This window comes from Saccopteryx bilineata, chromosome 12, assembly GCF_036850765.1.
Source record: "Saccopteryx bilineata isolate mSacBil1 chromosome 12, mSacBil1_pri_phased_curated, whole genome shotgun sequence".
Classification (NCBI taxonomy): Eukaryota; Metazoa; Chordata; class Mammalia; order Chiroptera; family Emballonuridae; genus Saccopteryx; species Saccopteryx bilineata.
The window spans coordinates 40,968,085-40,989,271 of record NC_089501.1 but is presented as its reverse complement, the minus strand read 5'-3'; the positions used below and the strand labels follow the sequence as shown (position 1 = coordinate 40,989,271).

The following is a 21,187-nucleotide window of genomic DNA, read 5'->3' as shown; positions in this document are numbered from 1 at the left end:
TGGGGGGGAAAAAAGAAGAAAACACAAAGGAAGAAAATTTATAGCAGCAGGCCAAGTCGGACAAATAGTCTCACATAAAAATGATATATAAGGTAAGCAGCAAACAGAGAGATAATTTCATGTGTATCTATATATGCTTTGTGATTGAAATACATTTATTATGATAAAAAACCATAAAACAGTGAATGTCTGGTTGCCAGAGGCAGAGGGTGAAGGGTGGGAAAGGTGGGTAAAGATCGCCAAGAGCTACAAACTCCCAGTTATAAAATGCATAAGTCATGAGGATGTAACGGACAGCAAGTTGACTATAGTTCATAATACTAGACTGTATTATTTGAAAGGTGCTGAGAGAGCTTAAGTTTTCACCATAAGAAAAAACATTTCTAACTATGTATCATGGCTTATGTTAACTACTTATAATAATGATCATTTTACCATATGTACAAATATCAAATCATTATGTTGTGCACCTGACATTAATATAACGTAATATGTCAATTATATTTCAATGGACTCATTACAGAAAAAAAAACGGTAGCTGTGGCTTGAGGGCTAGAACATTGAATAAAATCTACAAGTAAGTAGTAGGAATTGAATTTGAGCTGGGGCAGTTCAAGCTTAGAGGTCTATAAGTCTATTTTGGACAAGAAGCTGCATTTGACCTGTAAATGTCAGGAAACCAGAAGTAGGCTTTGTGAATGAGGAAGTGACTAGAGTTAGTTACTCATGAACTCCCAGTTTCAGACTTAGACTCCTCTTAGTTTATGGCATAACAAGCAATGTGCTACTTCCCTGTGATTTTATGAGGCAATAAGCTGGCCAAAAGAGAAAAAAATGGGGACGGAGCAGCCCTCTACCACTGTGGGTGTGGTATCAGGGACAGCACTGCCCACGTGGGAGAAAACCCTCCCCCCTTCCAATGTCAGGACTTGGATGGAGACAAAGGTTACATAAAAATGCAGCCACCAATCAGAAAGGTCATTGCTCTTGTACCGGATCAGAGAGTCAGAAGGTCCTATTGGCCCCTTAACCATTTGATAACTGAGTTGTGGATAGGTCTTGGGGTTCTCAAAGAAGGGTTAGAGTCCAAAGGAAGAGAGACATTCTTCAGGGAGCTCAGAAAAGCAGCCATTTGCCAATGATAGAGAAGTACTTCAGTATTGCAACAACTATCCTGCCCTTGTCTGTAGAGTATCCCAGCTGAATGTCCGCCCAATGGGTAAGGAGCAAATCGTCCTAAAAAGCCATTTGAACCACGTGGCAGAGAGCAGTGTGCATGTGTTTTAAATGTCTGCAGAATCCAAACAACAGCAACATCAACAAAACTAATGTTACAAAGCAAAAGAAGAAACTAACACTGAGAGTAAGTATATCAAAAGAAAGACATCACCCCCAAAGTAAAAGAAATGCTGTATAGCAAACTTAAAAGTTATTTAAAATGAGTATGTTTAGAATTATCAAAAAGGTAAGGGAGAGAAAAGTTCTGCTTTGTAATGAGAACAGGAAGATAAACAAAGAAAAATAAAAAGACTAATATGAATAAAGGGACATTGGAAAACTTTAGTAATAAAAACCTCAAATGTTGAAAGACTACATAAAACTGAAGAGAAGAGAACTAGTGATTTAGGAGGTAGAATTTTTATGAATCAAGTGTGTGAATTGGTAGATAGAAAATGTAAAATAGACAAGTGAATAGATTAAAAAAAAAAACTCTAATGTATGCCTACTAGATATCCCAGAAAGATAACGTGGTAAAAATGGAGGTGGGAAGGGGGTTGAGAAAAATATTTGAAGATATGACTGCTAAACAATGTCTAGAATTGATGAAAGCCATAGCTTCTGATTGGAAAAAGTATATCAAACAGTAAGAAAGACGAATGAAGGATCAGGAGATGGAAATCTACATCTAAATCCATCAACTGAAAGTTCAGATTAATGATAAAGATGAACATCTCCCCACCAAAAGAGACGACAAGATACCTAAAAATAAAAGGCAATCAAATGCAGCAAGAGGAGGCAACATAAAGCAATGAAGAGAGATCTTCAGAGCTGAGGTAAAATAGTTGTCAATTTTGAAACTAAGACCCAATTAAACTCCATTCAAAGTAGAGATAGACACATTTATCTTAAGTTAAATGAAAATGTTTAAAACTGTGAGTTTACTATAATAGATTATTGCCTTCCTAAAAAAAAACTAACTGAAGAATTTACCTCAGGAGAATAAGAAATGAACCCAGAATGAAAGAATGGGATACAAATAACAAAGGTAAACAAATGAGTCAATATAACATTTTACTAAGATTCTAATAAACATTTCCAAATTCCAAATAATGATAATAATTAATATTATGCTTTTAAAAGCTAATAAGGACTGTCAAATATATGGAAACGAAAAGAGACTAAACTTTGGGTAGTAAGCACACAATAGACTTCCTATGTATGTTATATTATAAACTTGTACACCTGAAATTTTTTTTTTTTTAGAGATTCTTTTTTTTTTAATGTATTTTTTATTTATTTATTCTTTTTTTTTTTTTTAGAGAGGAGAGGGAGAGACAGAGAGAGAGAGAGAAGAGACAGAGAGAGAGAAGGGGGGAGGAGCTGGAAGCATCAACTCCCATATGTGCCTTGACCAGGCAAGCCCAGGGTTTCGAACCGGCAACCTCAGCATTTCCAGGTTGACGCTTTATCCACTGCGCCACCACAGGTCAGGCTACACCTGAAATTTATACAATGTTATTAACTAATATTACCCTAATTTATTGAATTAAAAATCAAGCTTATCCAAAATTAAAGAGAAGAGTAAGGGAATTCTGACAGCCACTAATATGCCTATTTTTTGTTTCTTTGTTTGTTTATTTATTTTTAAGAATAATATTTAGTAACAATGCTTTAGTAGATTTTGTAAGGGTTGGCTTAGTTCAGGCTGCTATAACATAATACCCTGGGCAGTGTGGCCTATAAACAACAGAAATTTATATCTCACAGTTCTGGAGGTTAGAAGTCTGACATCAGGAGCCAGCACGGTCAGGTTCTGATGAGAGCCCTCTCCGGGACTGCAGACGGCTGGCTTCTCAGTGTGTCCTCACATGGCGCAAAGGCAGTTGGCTAGTTCTCTAGTTTCTTCGTATAGGAGCGCTAATCCCATTCATGAATGCTTCACACTCATGACCTCCCCAAAGTCTCACCTCCAAATACCATCACATTGAGACTAGGGATTCAGCATATGAATTTTTGGATACATAGACATTTAGTCTGTTGCAAAGATAATCCAAGGAATAAAATATAAAACTTCCAAACTGAGAGAGCAGAAAGTGTGAACCTGGCATTAGGGAACGGCTCACTGTAAACTGTGCCTTAAATAGAAGGCAAATTGGTCATGTAGATTGTTTTAATTAGAATCAAATCAACCAATATCTGTGAAGACTTCAACATTTAAAAAATATACTATTTTAGAATGAGAAAAGAATCTCATTCAGTCAACAGTTCATGTATTTTTGACCAAAATTTATTGAACACCTGCTCTGTGACAAGTACTGTGCTAAATGACAGGATTATAAACACATAATTATCTATCTCTGCTCTTGTGTTTATTTTAGGATGCAAACAGGTAAACAGAGTTTCAATATAATGAGTATCTACAGAGATCAAAGTATTCATAGGTGGTAAAGAGAGAGACATTATGCCCAAAGTGAAGCAATTAAGAGAAACTTCTTGCAATAAACAGCATATAAATTGTTTTGGAGGATAACTAGGCATTTTCTAGATTGAAAGAAGAGGCTGGGCATCAGCAGGAAAGGAGAACAGCATAAGAGACAGCGCAGAGGCAAGAAACAGAGCAGCTGCAGAGAGGGTTAGGAGCTCTTCAGTAGCACACAAGCATCGGGTATAAGGCAGGGGTAATGAGGCTGGAGAGAAACACTGGTAGACCAGAGAGCTCACAATGCAGTCCCTGCTGAGGAGGACTTTGTACCTTATTTGCTCGCTAAGGTAGACTTTGTCCATTATACAGACACAAACATTTTATTCTTAGATATTTATTATTTAACATTTACCCATAATAGACAACTCTTTTAAAATAGGAAGTTCGAGAAACATTGAAGTTTCAATACAACTCAAAAAGGAGCACAATAACAATTAAGAAAATTTGATATAAGGTAATCATCATCAGATCTAGAAGTTGCATTCTTTTAATTAAAATTCTTATATCAAAATGTCACTATTACATCAAAACCTAATTTAAAAAATAGTATGTACTGACAATTATATCCAATCGAGATCTCATTTTTAAGGAAAAAAATCTTATCCATATCTTCAATATATTATTTGTGAATTATAATCTCATTTTAATATTTAGAAATAAAATGTAAAATTTAAGTAATAAACATGAGAGATAGCACATCCTTGTCAATTGGAATGATGAGGATTAGATTTGCCTTCCCGTCTGAATCAAAGACCTGGGTAACACACATGATGCTCAAGTCACAGTCATCAAGTGATGAACAGTGATTTCCAAAAGATAAGAGACAAAAGCCCCATGGCTCTAAGAGAGTTGTCAGGCCAGTGCAGGAAAGTCAGCCCAGCATGTCCCAGCAGACGCCTTGAGTGGACAAGGAGATGTGCGTCTGAGGAAGACAAGGTAGCTAGAGTTTGCAAGCCAGAGCACCAGGGTAGAGAGAGACCTTCAAAGAGACTTTTTTTTTACAGTACACACTCTTTTTTTTTTCTATTTATTCATTTTAGAGAGGAGAGAGAGTGTGTGTGAGAGAGAGAGAAAGAGAGAAAGAGAAAGAGAGAGAGAGTGGGGAAGAGCAGGAAGCATCAACTCCCATATGTGCCTTGACTAGACAAGTGCAGGGTTTTGAACCGGCGACCTCAGCGTTCCAGGTCGATGTTTTATCCACTGTGCCACCACAGGTCAGGCCAATACACACTCTTATATATTCTTTAATTAGATCATTTTCACTGTAAGAATGTTAGAATTGCGATAAGACAAGGTTCTGAAATTTTTCCATTGTTTTCCTCAAGCATGTTGTTCAGGGTAAGGACTTAATTTTATTCATAGTGGGACACAGTTGATTTATGCAATGTGCAATCAGCATGACTTCTTAAGCAGTGCCTGCTAATACCCTGAAGTAATCAAAACATGAATAGAATTACACAATTGACTTAATTTGGTTAGAGGCATTCTGAGCCATACTCTTCAGAAATAAGTATGTAAAGAAATAAACTGCAGTCTTAAAAAATTTTTAAATTCAGAATTGTTAAAGCTGGATTGTAATATTGACCTTTTATTCTCTTGTATTTTTTATTTGTTTGTTTGTTTTTTACAGAGACAGAGAGAGAGTCAGAGATAGGGATAGATAGGGACAGACAGACACGAATGGAAAGAGATGAGAAGCATCAATCATTAGTTTTTCGTTGTGACACCTTAGTTGTTCATTGATTGCTTTCTCATATGTGCCTTGACCGTGGGCCTTCAGCAGACTGAATAACCCCTTCCTCAAGCCAGCGACCTTGGGTCCAAGCTGGTGAGCTTTTGCTCAAACCAGATGAGCCCGCGCTCAAGCTGGTGACCTCGGGGTCTCGAACCTGAGTCTTCCGCATCCTAGTCTGACGCTCTATCCACTGCACCACCGCCTGGTCAGGCTATTCTCTTGGTTTTATTAGAACCATTTATTTGGGCATTTAACTTTAAAAGTACAATATTGTTTATGAACAAAATAAAAAGACAAACCAGGCCCTGGCTGGTTGGCTCAGTGGTAGAGCGTCGGCCTGGTGTGCAGGAGTCCCCAGTTGATTCCAGTCCAGGGCACATAGGAGAAGTGCCCATCTGCTTCTCCACCTTTCCCTCTCTCCTTCCTCTCTCTCTCTTCCCTTCCCGCAGCCAAGGCTCCATTGGAGCAAAGTTGGCTCGGGCACTGAGGATGGCTCTGTGGCCTCTGCCTCAGGTGCTAGAATGGATCTGGTTGCAACAGAGTGACACCCCAGATGGGCAGAGCATCACCTCCTGGTGGGCGTGCTGGGTGGATCCCGATCGGGAGCATGCGGGAGTCTGTCTGACTGCCTCCTCATTTCCAACTTCAGAAAAATACAAAAAAAAAAAAAAAAAAAAGACAAACCACACAATGGGAGAACATATTCGACAATACGTTTGATAAGGGGTTAATAACCAAAATTTATAAAGAACTTGTAAAACTCAACACCAGGAAGGTAAACAATCCAATCAAATAATGGGCAAAAGAAATGAATAGACACTTTTCCAAAGAGGACATACAAATTGCCAATAGGCATATGAAAAAAATGTTCAACATCACTAATCACTAGAGAAATGCAAATTAAAACGACCATGAGATACCACCTCACACCAGTTAGAATGGCGCTTATTAACAAAACAACACATAATAAGTGCTGATGAAGATGTGGAGAAAAGGGAACCCTCCTTCACTGCTTGGTGGGAATGCAGACTGGTACAGCCACTGTAGAAAACAGTATGGAGATTCCTCAAAAAATTAAACTGCCTTTTGACTCAGCTATCCCACTTTTAGGAATAATCCTAAGAATGCCAAATCACTGATTCAAAAGAAGAAATGCACCGCCATGTTTATTGCAGCATTGTTTACAATAGCCAAGATCTGGAAACAGCCCAAGTGTCTGTCAGTGGATGACTGGTTTAAAAAGCTGTGGTATATATACACAATGGAATACTATGTTGACGGGAGCCGATCCACTAATGCTGGCTAACAAGGTCACAGCAGGAGAAGATCCATAACTGCTGGTTGACAAAGTCACAGCAGAAGAAGACCAATGACTGCTGGTTGATAAAGTCACCGCAGTGAAGACTAATAGCTGTGGGTTGACAAAGTCACAGGAAAGGAAAGGCACAACGATACTTCCCCCTTTGACTTTTTGAATTAATCTGGCCTTATATCCCCCCTTTTCTGGGTGTGTGCTATTATTTACGGCACAGGGATAATAGTACTGTGCTTTCCCTGTAGATTCGTAGTAATTTCTTTGAAAATGAGACAGAGGGTGTGAGTTCCACAGAAAAGCCTGTAAGCCCCTTGAACTGGGCTCATAAACATAAGAGGCTGGCTATGATATCCCTCGTAAAGGGTTAAGTTTGTAGGAGAATTTCTTCTTATTAATCATGTTAGAAAGAATAGATTGTGACTTGTAAATGGATAGGAGACAGTGGCTGTGCACAGAGCACCTTTCGGCCTTCACTTAATTCATCATCTTTCCTCCCTAGCCTTTTCATGTGATAGAATAGAGAAACTTTCCTTTCTTCTTGCTTATTTGATCTGCAGATAGTGGTACACTCTAAGAAGAATATAGTTAGAACTTAACTAGTGTGTGAATATAGTAAATAAATAAAATTTGATTAGACAATAGAATCTTAGGTAAGGTGTAGCGGAGTGGCCCGTTGCGTGGCCTTGGATGGGAGCACAGCCGGCAAGTAAAGAATGTTTTGTTAAGAGACTTGTTTTGTGACTGAAGGCAGTTGCTGGGCTTTTCTCAGTAAAACATTCTCATGAGATTTTTGTATTTTTCAAGAATAAGGAGAGGAATGTGGTGGGATCCATAGAAGCAATAGCAATTAATGCCTTCTGATATTATGTTGCTACTAAGCTATCTTGCAGGTGCACTCTATATATCTTTAAGCAAAAGTTACTCTTGATGTTATGACAATTTCTTAATAAACAAGCCTTTTGAAGTCTTGTGAGAAAAATTAGGACACTGCATGAACTCAAGGCCATTTGCCTGAGCAAGCAGTGGTCCTTTGCTAGTCCTTGATGATTTCGTCTGCTAATCTCTCTCTGCGCCCTTGACTCACAACAACAGTAAAGTAGAGTTATTAATTAGTACTAATCTTTTAGAAGTTTGTACCAATATTGTTATTGCTATTGTATAACTGTACTTTGAATAACTTACCACCTGATTTATAGTTTATAGATATGAATTAACTGTTATCTGGAAATATGTAACCATAGTGAAACTAAAACAATGATGTATTCAAAATATCATGTGATTGTAACTTAGTGTGTGTGCATAAAAAGTAAAGTTAGACCAGCCATTGGCAGAGATGCCTGGCAGTAAATGCTAACTAGAGAATAAAGAGAAAGAAAAGAATTCGGCTCTCTCACTGGATTTGTGCCGATGCCGTCTCTTCCTGTGGGACCCCTGGATTCCCCCCGGGGCTGGACCCTGGCACTATGTGGCTGTGACAAAGAAGGAAATCTTACCTTTTGTGACAGCGTGGATGGACCTGGAGACTATTATGCTAAGTAAAATAAGCCAGGCAGAGAAAGAAAAATATCCTATGACCTCACTCATTTGAGGAAGCTAATGAACAATGTGAACTGAGGAATGGAATACAGGCAGAGACGGGATCAAAGGGACCAGAGAGAAAGCAGTCAGAGGGAAAGGGGATGAGAAGATGAGGTCAGAGAAGGGAAAGCGATTAGTGAAATTATATATACATAACAGTGTTATAGAGAGCAGGAAAGCAAATCCTGGAAGGAAGGGGGGAAGGTGTTGGGAGGAGGGGCCAAGGGGGATGTCGAGGGGAAGAAACATGGGGGTGGGGGGAGATATATTCAGTGAGACACTTGAATCTATGTAAATACAATAAATTTAAGTCAATACAAATTTTTTAAAAAGTACAATATTGTATATTTTTTCCCAATACATTATGCTGTGTGAATACAGAGATCAATAAGACTCAATTTCTATTCTCAAATAACAAAATTAATGTGAATAAACACATAATAGAAAAAATGCAAAGTCCAACTGAAAGGGTTAAAAAAAGTTAAAACCAAAGTATATACTTAGGCAATACAGAAGAGGTGGGCAAACGGCTTCCACCTTGTAAATCAAATGACTGCTTCATGAAAGAACAGGTCTTAAAATATGGACTGAATTGGAGGTTGAGCAAGAGCAACTAAAAAGAGAATGGGAGAGGCACAAAGGCAGAAAAGGGGAAGAATGTCGATAGCCTGTCAGTGTTTGATTGGGACAGAGAGCAGGAGGGAGCTGAAGCCAGTCAGGGCCCTGACAGCTAGCGCTTTCTCTCTGTCTCTGTCTCTTTCTTTGCCACTTTTTCTTTTTTTCCAAAGGAGTAACACACTATCACTGGAATTGTATGTACGAAGATTGCTCAGAGTATTATATATAAAGTAAATTAGATAAGAAATACCCTTCACTGAAGGCAAGGGAGTTAGAATGTTTTCTCAGCGGTTCTACCCGGATAAATAAAGGCCCAAACTAGTGGATGTGGAGGAAGAAAATGAATGCTGAGGCAGAGTAGAGGAACAATTCACAGGGAAAAATGAATAAAACATGGAAACCAACTGGATAGGATGAGCAGAGAAGAGGGGAAGTCAAACATGGCTGCTCTTTTGACTTGCTCTCTTGACATAATAAGATGCTCTAAAGTCTAAAATGAACAGGGAAAATACAGAGAGGGCAAAAGTAGGTTGGCTGCTCTTTTGACTTGCTCTCTTGACATAATAAGATGCTCTAAAGTCTAAAATGAACAGGGAAAATACAGAGAGGGCAAAAGTAGGTTGGCTGCTCTTTTGACTTGCTCTCTTGACATAATAAGATGCTCTAAAGTCTAAAATGAACAGGGAAAATACAGAGAGGGCAAAAGTAGGTTTACAGTTGTAATACAATAGTTAGTAAATAATAATACAGAAATACTCTGTTGATTTTAGGTGATGAGTATACAGCATAATCAACAGTTCAAATGCTATAGAAATGTTTACCTGAAACCTATGTACTCTTGTTGATCAATGTTATCCTGTTCAATTTAATTTTCTAAATAAAAATTTTAAAAAAGAAAAAGTAAAGTTTATGCTGTGTTTTGTGTACTCAAAACTAAACCTACTTTTGCTCACGTCAGTATATACATTGGGAGAGAAAATGATGACCTCCATTTTGGACATGCCATATTTCGTCATGTATAAGATGCTCCCACGTATCAGATGCACCTTAATTTTGGGGCCCAAAATTTGAAAAAAAAATGTATTACATAAAGTTATTGAACTTAAGTTTTATTCATCTAAAATTCATACCACTCCTCATCACTGTCAGAATTCCCATTCATTAGCTTGTCCTCATCCGTGTCTGATAACAAATCAGCTTTCAACAATGAGCACAAACACAAGTGCAAAAAAGCAGGAAATGCAAGTTAAAAAACTACAACCACTATATAAGTCGCACCCAGTTTTTAGACCCCAAATTTCTCAAAAAAATGGTGCGTCTTATACATGGGGAAATACAGTATTTAACTCGGAATGGATGAGCACATCCAAGTGGACTTCCGCTCAAGTGCATGATAAGGACCACAGAGGCGAAGTCAGTCATCTTCATCAGGAATGATTGTTTTAGATGAGCAAATGAGAAAAGAAAGGAAAGCCAAATAAGACCACTGGAGTATGATTTCATTAGGCGAGGAGAAGAAAGAAACAGGGGCAGATGGAGAGAAAGGAGAACGCCGAGACAGGACGATCTAGCTGTCGCTGGAGTGACACGTTTTTCTGCAGGCAGCTGAACTCTCTTGAGTGAAAGGAAAGAATAAATCGGAGCTGCTTCTTCCGCTCGTGTCCCAGTGTAGGAAGGCTGTTAGGACCTTACGCTCTGCCAGTTCCCAGGATATGACACCTTCCAGCAGCAAAGTTGGTATTTATAAAGAGCAAGCAAAAAACATGGTATGCAAAAACATGAGTCTCCATGATGACGTTAACCACAATTCAGAGGTTATTACAGGCATAGTTTCCTATTAATCTCTCCCCTCTCTGTTTTTACACACAACTCCAAACTATTTCCATCATGTGCTCATTCTCTGTTTATGGTGAAACAAGTTCTAAATGTCCCCCTTGACTTTGCTCCAAGGTGGGACAAATGTGGTTTTGCCTCTAATTTCTAATCCATTATAACAGTATGCAGAAAGGGCTCTGTTGGCAGTATGCATGGTACAGCCTTCCCTTTTGACCTTCACCTTACTTGGTTAAAGTCTCACTGTGTGTGCTCATACCTAGGCAAAAGCAGGCACAACTCCACTGTTCTCCCTGCTTTCTCTCCTGCTGCCAAGACATCCAGAAGGTTTGACAACCTGCCGTGTTTTCATTCACTGATAACTAACCTGGATACACTTCCTCCCCTCCGATGCAATGGAGATCTCTGCTGAGTGCCCTTCTAAGCAGAAACAAATGCTGTAGGAAGTGAAGAGAAGGAGAGCTGAGCTCTTAGTTCACCCCGACCTCTGACTGTGTGTGGGAGCTGAGGGTGGCCGCCACCTACCCTGGACTGAAGGCTGAGAGTAACAGAATGAGGGCAGAAAGGGCACATTGCTCTTTGGTGACCTATAACGGAAGTAATATATGTAATTCTGATGTTCATCAGGTGGGAAGGATGAAAAAAAATCATTACAAAATATTTAGACTATCCTATTTATATTGATACCAGCAAAAAGTAATATACCAAATACTGTATAAATATAAGTTTACTCTTAAACTTTACTATGTGTTAATTCAGCTATACAAATTAGCATGGTTATAGCCCCTGAATCCGGGATTAATTAACCTGGACCTACCCTGGGAAAGAATGTTAATAAAATTTGAAAGCACTTGGTTGGATACTTCTTATGACAACATATACATATATCTTCTTTGTCAAGCGTGAAAGTAAGAAAACTGAGTAGTATTTTCATTGACTCTTTCACATTATACAAATTATACAAATCACAGAAAATGTATATGTTTAATCCATCTTGAATACAGTTTTTAAAAATTTCAACTCACATCAAGTGGTATAACCAGTTTATAGATTATTTAATTCTTTGACTTAAATAATCTGTGACCTGAAAATGTCAAAGAAATATTGTCAATGAAAAGCATTTTTCCCCATTGATTTGAGATGGGGGGGGGGGGAGAAAGAGTCGCACCAAGTTACTGTTCCACTTAGTTGTTATATTTAGTTGTGCACACATTGGTTGCTTCTGTATGTGCCCTGACTGGGGAGCAAACCCATGACTACCGTGCACCAGGTTGATGCTTTGTCCACTGAACCATCTGGTCAGGGCCAAAATATTTTTAAATGATCACTTTTGATTGAGGCAATACTAACTTCCTCATCTAAAAACATTAACAACAATGCTAGTAATTTCAAAGTATAAATTTGATTATGTTTTTAGGTAATAATGAAGTACAAATTCCATTAGTGTATAAATTTAATTCTTTTCAATCTAACTTCTTTAAAAATGCCAGAATAAATTTGAAACCATTTTACCACCAAAACTAAACAAACCAAAAATTCGGTGACTAAAAATAAAAGATTTTACTGCTAGAGATGATTCTTTAACTGTGTCAAATTTTAATGAATGAGTAAACAGATGCGCAGATTAACATTACTTCAAAAGGAGAATTGGTGTTAGACCCCAATAAGACTAATAGAGTAAGTATATCTATCCTCATTAAACAGGGCTTTTTGGATAGATTTTTATAGTTAAGAATGGTGACGTCTCTATGATCCCCTAATCCACGCCAAGAGTTGCCCTGCGTGCCAGGGGTGACCGCCAGGGCCTCTTCTCTCTGGCTTTTGGTGTCTTTGTGGTTCTGAGTCAGAGGGTTTTATGGCCGGGTTTCCAGTTCAACTCAATTAAATCACACACACATTATTACACACACATTGTGCCAGGCCCTGAAGAGAATACAAAAATAAATAAGGCACAGCATTCAGAAAATTGTAACTATATTTTTATCCACAGTTTCTCATTGCCTGTCTTCTCAGACAATGGTGGCATGCATCATCACCTGCACATCACAGTCCAGTTTACTGTGACAGCTGAAGATCAGAAATGTAGGTTTTGTAGGCCTTGGCCACAATCACCTTACAGGTCTGCTCTGCAGCCATTCACCCTGCCTCTATAAATATTCCTAGCTATTGTGGAGAGTTCTCAGAATCAGGCCTGCTCCCATTATCTCAGACCACCACCAGTGTCTGGCTACATTGATTTTTAATGCAGCATGAAATCCATGCAGGCAATTTTCAAATGATGCTTCATAAATCATCATTTTGATATTTAAAACCATCTGTGTTTCTCCATGACATATAATTCAAAGTTTCAAATATTTAAATATAACAAAATTCTCTCACTTATTATGGACCCACCCAGTCGTGGTAATAAACAAACAAACAAATATGATGAAGTCATGGAAGTCTGCAGGGAAAAAATAAAGCAGAGAAGAGAGGACAGAACATGTTGGATCGTGAGCAATTTTAATTAGATGGCTCTTCTTTTAAAGAAGAGAAAATTGGACGTGAAAATAGAAGAATGACAGGTCCAGTATCACAAAAGTGGTGTCAGAGCGAATCCTGTAACGAATTCTATTCTTTATACAAATAGAAAATGTGTAAAGTAGAAATGTAAAATGTGATGATCTGATGTAAAAACTGACAGCTCAATTACACAGCATAATTTTTTTGTGGGAGTAAAAGCCATATTTACTTATTAATTTGGTCACAACTATACATAGACAATTCTCCTTTCTCAGTTTGTAATATCTTAGTTTTGTGTTTTTTTTTTAACTCTGCCCAATGGCGAATCAGATCAGAAAGGGAAGGAGAACTGGGTCTCACTCAAATTCAGAAGGAATGAAAACCAGGTTGGGTGGCTAAACTGTGAGCTCAGTTAAGAAACAGCTTATTATATGCTAGCCACTGTGTCAAGCAAAAGCCAGACATGGTCCTTGTCCCCAGTCGGCCATGTAATTTTAGGGAATAAAAGATGTACGTTACAAATGGTAGTCTTGGAGAATAAGATTCCATAGAATGGCCAGTTTCAAGGCACTGCAGACTTTTTCCTTCATTTCTGTATCCAAGGCCATGTTAAATAGAGTTATTTGCATTTATTGAATGTACAACTATAAGGTCCTATAAAATGGCATATAAAACCTACTTTATGTGTATTCAAATGACAGTTATGGTAGTGCCTTCTACACTTGGACCTCAAGGCCCCATGCTGTGTGACATTTATCTTTTAGTTATGATTTAGGCTGGTATCTATGATTAGTTCTTCAGTAAAACTTAGAGGATAAACTTGATTTACAATGAATTTGACAACTATCATATAATACTACATCAAAATCTAGTGATTTGATGTTTAATGCTCAGTAAACGGTTTCTAGAAAAACCAAAACTTCTGTATAACAATTTGCCTTTGCTCTTCCATTTTCAAAAATATACAGATACATTTTTATTGACATAATTCAACTCAGATATTTTCTGGGAAAGAAAATATGTTAGAAAATACGTTATCATCTCAAAAAGAAATGAGAAGTACACCCAGGGAAAAGAGTGTCTTAGCAGCAGGAACATTTTCAACCATCACAAGACAAGGCCATGTACTGTTTTATGGTATCTGGTTTGGTCATTTTCTTATAGGAGTTAACAGTCTCGTCTGTTTCAGGGTATAAACTCTTTGAAGTCAAAGATTTTCCCCAAGTTCCTCAAGAGTTGTGAGCCTTAAATATGCATTAATTATAAGCATCATTAACTATGGTCTTTTTTTAATGTATTAAAATTTCTTTTTGTAATTATGTTATAATCTCTTATGTAATTGCTGTCATTAGTCATTAAATAAACATTTTTGAGTGTCTCCTATGCATGACCCAGGAATCACTTGAGGTATTAAGGTTTCAATAGAATAAAATAGGAAAAGAAAAATTGCTGCCTTCATGGAACTTACACTCTATTAGGAAGATGCATAAATAAACATAATTTTTAAAAGTGAAATATATAACACGGTAAATGAGCAAAAAATTATTAAAGAAAATTAAAGCAGTAAAGGAAAACAGGGAGTTTTTTTGGTTTGGGCAAAAAAGTAGGAATTGTAATTTTAAACCAATTGGCAAAAAAAGTTGACATGAGAAAATGGTATTTAGGGAAACACCTAAAGGAAATGAAGGAGAAAACCCCATGGAAATCTGGAGGGAAATGCTTTCCAACAGAAGAAACAGCAAGTGCAAAGGCCCTGAGGTAGAAACAAGCCCTGGGTATTCCAGGGAGTGAAGAGGAGGCTAGTATGTGAACAAGGGGGAGGTAAAGTCACAAAGGTAATAGGGGCCTGATCTTGTAAGCCCTTGTAGGACTTGTAGCTATAAAAATGAAAGCCATTAGAAAAAGTTCAAATGACCTCACTTGCATTGGTATACAGCAGGGGAGCAATCCTGTTAAATTCACTTATATATGTGATATATATCTGAAAATAAAGTTAATAAAATGAATGGATTATCTGACAGGTAGCCAGAGCCTGCTGAAAGAGAACAAAACTAGGAACTCGAGAATCTGAAATCACAGAGGTGGAAATGAGCATGAGAGAGGAGTTCACAGAGGCAAAAATACTAGGGATCGGAGCAGAAGTCCAATGTGGGATTTTTTAAAGCAAGTAAGGAGATGAAGAAGTAGTCATTCAAAATGTGGGGATCCAGTTAAAAAGAATGAACTGTCTGCCTTCCACCACCCTCACAAGCATGGCCAGAAGAACATGAATGATCCACGCAGGCAGGCTTAGCAGAGGGCACGCCCCCAGAGCGCTCCCACAACCGGAATAAATTTTAGCAATTTTGTATGTTCGAATAATAACCCAAAGACTGTGCTATTAATGATTGGGTATTTCTAGAGAGGAAAAAAGACCAAAGGAAATAATAGTAACAATAAGACATATAACACCTCAGGATAGAGAGGCATATAGATTCCAGGAGCTAGGTAGGCTCTGTATACTTTCTTGGAATAAACATTAGTAACATGAACTACATATCCCTTACTCTTTAGACTTTTCTGAAGTGTGCGTCGAGTTGATACGATGCAACTCTTTCTTCTTGGTTTGTTTGGAGGTCATGGCCGAGACGGACCCAGGTTGGGCTCAACTGGGACTGATGAACAACTCCGAGTCCCCGGCTCCGCGTCTGCCGTTGCCAGGAGACCGCGGCGCGCGTCCTGCAGCAGCGGTGCCGCGGGCTGCGCGCGCTCTGCCCCGGCCGCTCTGAGACCGCGAGCGCGGGCGCAAAGGCGGGGCACCCGGGTCTCTGCACCCAGGGGAGGTCCAGGGTCGGGTATCTGCGGAGGAATCGGGCATGACAGGATTGATAGGGGTCTGACCTTCGGAACCATAGACTTAGATGTATGGACTCTGTATTGAATTTTCAGCTATTTGAAAACGTTTGCTTATGCGAGGCTCTTTCTCCCCAGGTCTTCTCTCCGCTGGACAAGTTCCTTACAAAATAACTAAAGACACATTATGGGGACACGGAATTTGCCAATGGTTTTAATGCAGAGGGTTCGAGGGGATCGATCCCTGCACAGAAGGCAATATTATGACACCTTTAGTCGCTTAAGGCTTGATGTCCATGATGTAAGTCAGGTGTCTTAATTGTTTTTATGAGAGAATACATCCAAGTGGCCTTTGAGTCACTCACCTGAAAAGACACTGGCGCCAAAAGTGACGCGATCAAAGCGCCCCAACACCTATTAGGTTTCAGCTTAATGCTCAGCCAGTCTGTGTGGCGTTCATCAATTACGTATTTTGCCTTGCGCGAGTTCTTCCTTTTGAGTCTCAGTTTACTCATTTGTAAACAGGAGATACTTCACCTAACTCTCCATTCTGTTTTGAGAATAAATAAGATGTATGTAAAATATTTAGGACACAATTAAAAGCCCATCACATGCGGGCCTCTGCTTCAGAGACCTTAGCTCACGTCTTCAAGAAGCAGGCAAATAAATGAATGAATGAAGCTGAGAAATACCTAGGCTAGAAGAACTTTAAAATTCATTAAAACAAAACAAAATGTTGTGTTAACCAAATACGATTTTACTTCGGAGAGATTTGGCCACGCGTAAGCCTGAGATTTAGAACCCCTGTCTCCAGTTGGCCTCCTCCATGAGCCTAAACATAATTAAATATCATTGTTTAAAGAAACATCCCACTCTTGGGCCTGGGCCATGCTCAAGAGGCCCAACTCTACAGGGAAAAACAGCTTCTGCAAAGCAAATCTTTCAACTGTTCTAATGACTGTCCAGCCCTCGGTAAAAGTAGCACAATTTTAAGCAACCAAACCATGGACAGGTGAGTCTCATCCTGAGCCAGGCCATCCCTGAAGCCATAGTTAATGGTTGTGAGATGCCAAGATATTAGAGAAGAAAAGTCTTTGAAGTCAGATGATCAACAGCTAGTCCGTACTTTATAGGTGTGGGTGGAAAAGGGGCTGCGTGCTGAATCTGACAAGCTCTGGGGAAGCCTGCATGGCAACCTGGCAGACTCAGAGGCCTAAGCCACACAGGGCGGTCTGAAATGAAAACTGTCTAACTAAAAGCAGTTTATGATGGGTAGTCATGTCCTAGAGAGGTATTTTTCTCTAAAAGAGGTCAATGCTTACTGTAATAGAGACTGCCTGTTGTCTTCCGCATCTTCAATAATGTGCCTGATAACTTGTCTTTGAAAGGGTCATCTTCCTTTCTTGCTTCGAGCATCCCACCAGAGCAGGAACCAACAAACCCCTTTATTATTGTTGTTATCTCTTTAATTGCTAACTGTTAACTCTCTTATGCCTGCCTATTAAAAGAAGTTTCAATACATACAGTTTTTCAGTATATATACTTTTCATCCAATCCCAGAGATTTCCTTGCTTGGTTTTTCCCCACTTCTTTAATCTATCACCAGTCAATTTCATGTAACCTCCTTACGTGTTCCCCTTTGATTCAATGTATAAAATAAGTGATGAAACTGCCACTTTCAGGAGCATTTTCTCAATCCATTGAGACTTTGCTTACAGGCAATTGTTGACAATTTGGCTAAAATAAACTCATTAAAAATCTTACAAGTTTGGAAATTTCTTACACACCTCAGCCCAAGAGAAGAGAAGTGTTTTGCCAAAAGTTGTATAGTACTTAGTGGTGGAGTTTGGACTAGAGGCATGACCAGCGTAAGCCAAACATAGCATTCATATACTCGGAGACTGTTTTTTCATATTAAATTACAATAAAAACAAGGTAGTTGATATATGATTGAATAACATAATAAAAAATTTTGTAAAACTTATAAAATGCTTATTAATTTTTTTCTTTTCTAGTATTGTTACTGGAACAGCTAGGATTCATGTCATCTGATGTCCCCTTTTGCCAACTTCTCAAGCGGCAACAACCGAGTAGGTATAAGAACACATCTTTAATTCAAATTGCAGCAACTTGTTAAGGCAGAGGTTTCCTGTTCAAGAGAACTGCCTTAACACTCTCCTGGTGCAGGAAGTTTTTATAGAGTTTGGGGACTCTTAGTAATGGTGTAAGGGGCAAAAAAAAAAGTCTGTGCAGTTAGTCATGTAACAATATGCAGGAGGTGGGGGTTCAGTTGCAAGAATGTCTCCCCTGCAAGATTTTCTGATGTAGCATGCACCTAATAAGCATGGTCCTATATGGTGCCCTTGGTAAATCTTCAAGACAGCCAGGGGCAGGTGTCTCCCGAGAACAGCTGTGACCTGGTACCTCTGGGGCCATCTGCTTCTGGAAATTTATCTGTGAAAAGATTAACATGTTTCCTTAGGATAAAAACTAAAGGTTTGGCCCTGGCCGGTTGGCTCAGTGGTAGAGCATCAGCCTGGTGTGTAGGAGTCCCAGGTTCGATTCCCGGCCTGGGCACATAGGAGAAGCACCCATCTGCTTCTCCAGCCCTCCCCCTCTCCTTCCTTTCTGTCTCTCTCTTCCCCTCCCGCAGCCAAGGCTCCATTGGAGCAAAGTTGGCCTGGGCGCTGAAGATGGCTCCTTGGCCTCTGCCTCAGGTGCTAGAATGGCTCTGGTTGCAACAGAGCAACGCCCCAGATGAGCAGAGCATCGCCCCCTGGTGGGCATGCCGAGTGGATCCCTGTCGGGTGCATGTGGGAGTCTGCTGACTGCCTCCCCATTTCCAACTTCAGAAAAATACAAAAACAAAACAAAACAAAAAGAACTAAAGGTTTAAGATCGGTGAATGATGTTTTTAATTAATTTATAGGCCTTAACATTTTACAATAAATTCCTTGGCTAGGATTTTACAAACAACTATTGTGATTTAAACTCCCCTAATTGTCAGTTCCTTCCCCAATGTAAACTTTCTTTCAACATTCCCCTAAAGGTAAACTTTTGCCTGCATTTCAAAGTAAAGGTCAGGGAGCCATTAAGAAAGAATAGCAATCAGATTAACTACTTCTTAATCCTTACATATCTCCTATTGATTACAACTGAAAGCTACTATTACTGAAGCCAAATTTCTCACTTTTGGGCTTTCTTATCAGTATCTCTTTTTTCACCCTCACTCATGTTTGTCAATCATCCGCTTATTCTTTATATCTCTGGGTCTGTTTCTATTTTATTTTGTTTATTCATTTGGGTTTTTTTTTAGATTTCATATATAAATTATTTGTCTTTGTCTGACTTATTTCACTTAGCATAATACCCCATAGTTCCATCCATGTGATTGCAAATGACAAGATTTCATTCATTTCTTATGGCTGAGTAATACTCCATTGTACATATACCACATCTTCTTTATTCATTACCCAAACAACTGGGTTGTTTCCATATCTTTGCAATTTTAAATAATGTTGCAATGAACATAGATGTGCACCTATCACTTTGAATTAGTGTTTTTGTTTACTTCAGATAAATAAGCATAAATAGAATTGCTAGAGACATGGCAGCTTTATTTTTAATTTTTTGAGGAACTTTCATACTGTTTTCCATAGTGGCTGCACCAATTTACAGTCCCACCAACAGTGTACAAGGATTCTTTTTTTTCTTATTAATTTCTAATGCTATGTTCTTTCACCTTTATTGTGTTGTATATTCAGCATGAATAAATAGAATTTTTTTATAAAGTTAAACTCTTGTCAAGACATAATTCTGCAAGATCAATAGTTTTCTCAATCAACCTTAAATGGTAGCATTTGTATGTGCCAGCGTGAAAAGGACAATTAATCCTATATCGATCTTATTTTTTATCCCATATTCTTAAATACAGATGGTAATCATGGTAAATGTTACTGTGAAATGTTAGTAATCACTGTGATTTATTGAGTACCTGTTACATTCCAGGCCTAGGAAGGGGTTCTAGCTCCTTATTGCGTATGCTTTAGAGACAGACCTGAATATAAATACTAACTCTTAATCTGAGTTATTTAAACACTCTGAACTTCATTTTCCTCATTTCTAGAAAGGGGAGAAGAGTACTTACCTCAAATGTTGTTCTTGGAACATCACAAGCACTCAAATATTGATAGCTAATATTATTATTATTTCACAGGTAAAATACCTGCGGTGCAGACTGGTAAGGGACTTGCCTGACATGGGGCAGATAGCAGAGTAAGGTCTTCCTGACTGTGTGGCCTTTGTTTCTTGTAACTCTCAGGCTGTTTCTTCTGTGACTCTCAGAGATGTTCCTGAGCACAGAAAATGCAAATGATCGCCTTGCAACTCAGCTTAGGGACTTCCAAGTTTTTTCGCTGTTCCATAATTTTCAAAGTCTGAGAGACTACCAGAGGTCGGGGGGGACCTGTGGCTCGCGAGCCAGATGTGGCTCTTTGGATGGCTGCATCTGGCTCGCAGACAAATCTTTAATAAAAAAATAATAACATTAAAAATATAAAACATCCTCATGTATTACAATCCATTCATTTCCTACTGCTCATGTTCATGGTTGCGGGTGGCTGGAGCCAATCACAGCTGTCCTCTAGGGCAACACCAAATTTTTATTGGATAATGTGTAACGTACATGGGTCGTTGTATGGCTCTCATGGAATTACATTTTAAAATATGTGGTGTTCCTGGCTCTCGCAGCCAAAAAGGTTCCCGACCCCTGGGCTAGGCTCATACTTTATTACAGCTACTTAGAGTGTAGCCTTGGACCCTTTCTCCAATCTATAGCTAATTTTTGAGGAAGAATTCTTTGGCTTCAGTGACCCCTGCTCCATAGGGAAGTGGTTAGAAATGCTCACTTCCTCATGCCAGCAGAAACAGGACAGGCAGGGGCTCCCTTTGGGCTCCTCGAGGATGGCTGAAATGGGAAGCGAGCTGCGGTAAGCACGTCTCCACCCAGTGTTGGGAGTGCTGGATGACTGGACCTGGGCAGGGGAAAGGACTGGGGTAGGGCAGGGAGAGG

At 38.9% G+C, this 21,187-nt stretch overlaps 1 protein-coding gene across 2 annotated transcripts in view; it reads right to left on the bottom strand.

Moving 5' to 3' along the window:
* Positions 1–15,937, bottom strand: part of ADGB (androglobin) — a 132,781-nt gene extending 116,844 nt beyond the window's left edge. For both annotated transcript variants that reach the window (XM_066248069.1, XM_066248070.1), the window contains exon 1: positions 15,831–15,937. In XM_066248069.1, the coding sequence (XP_066104166.1) occupies positions 15,831–15,904 (74 nt within the window). In that variant the 5' untranslated portion in view covers positions 15,905–15,937. The remainder of the gene's footprint in view (positions 1–15,830) is intronic.
* Positions 15,938–21,187: the final 5,250 nt, after the last annotated feature.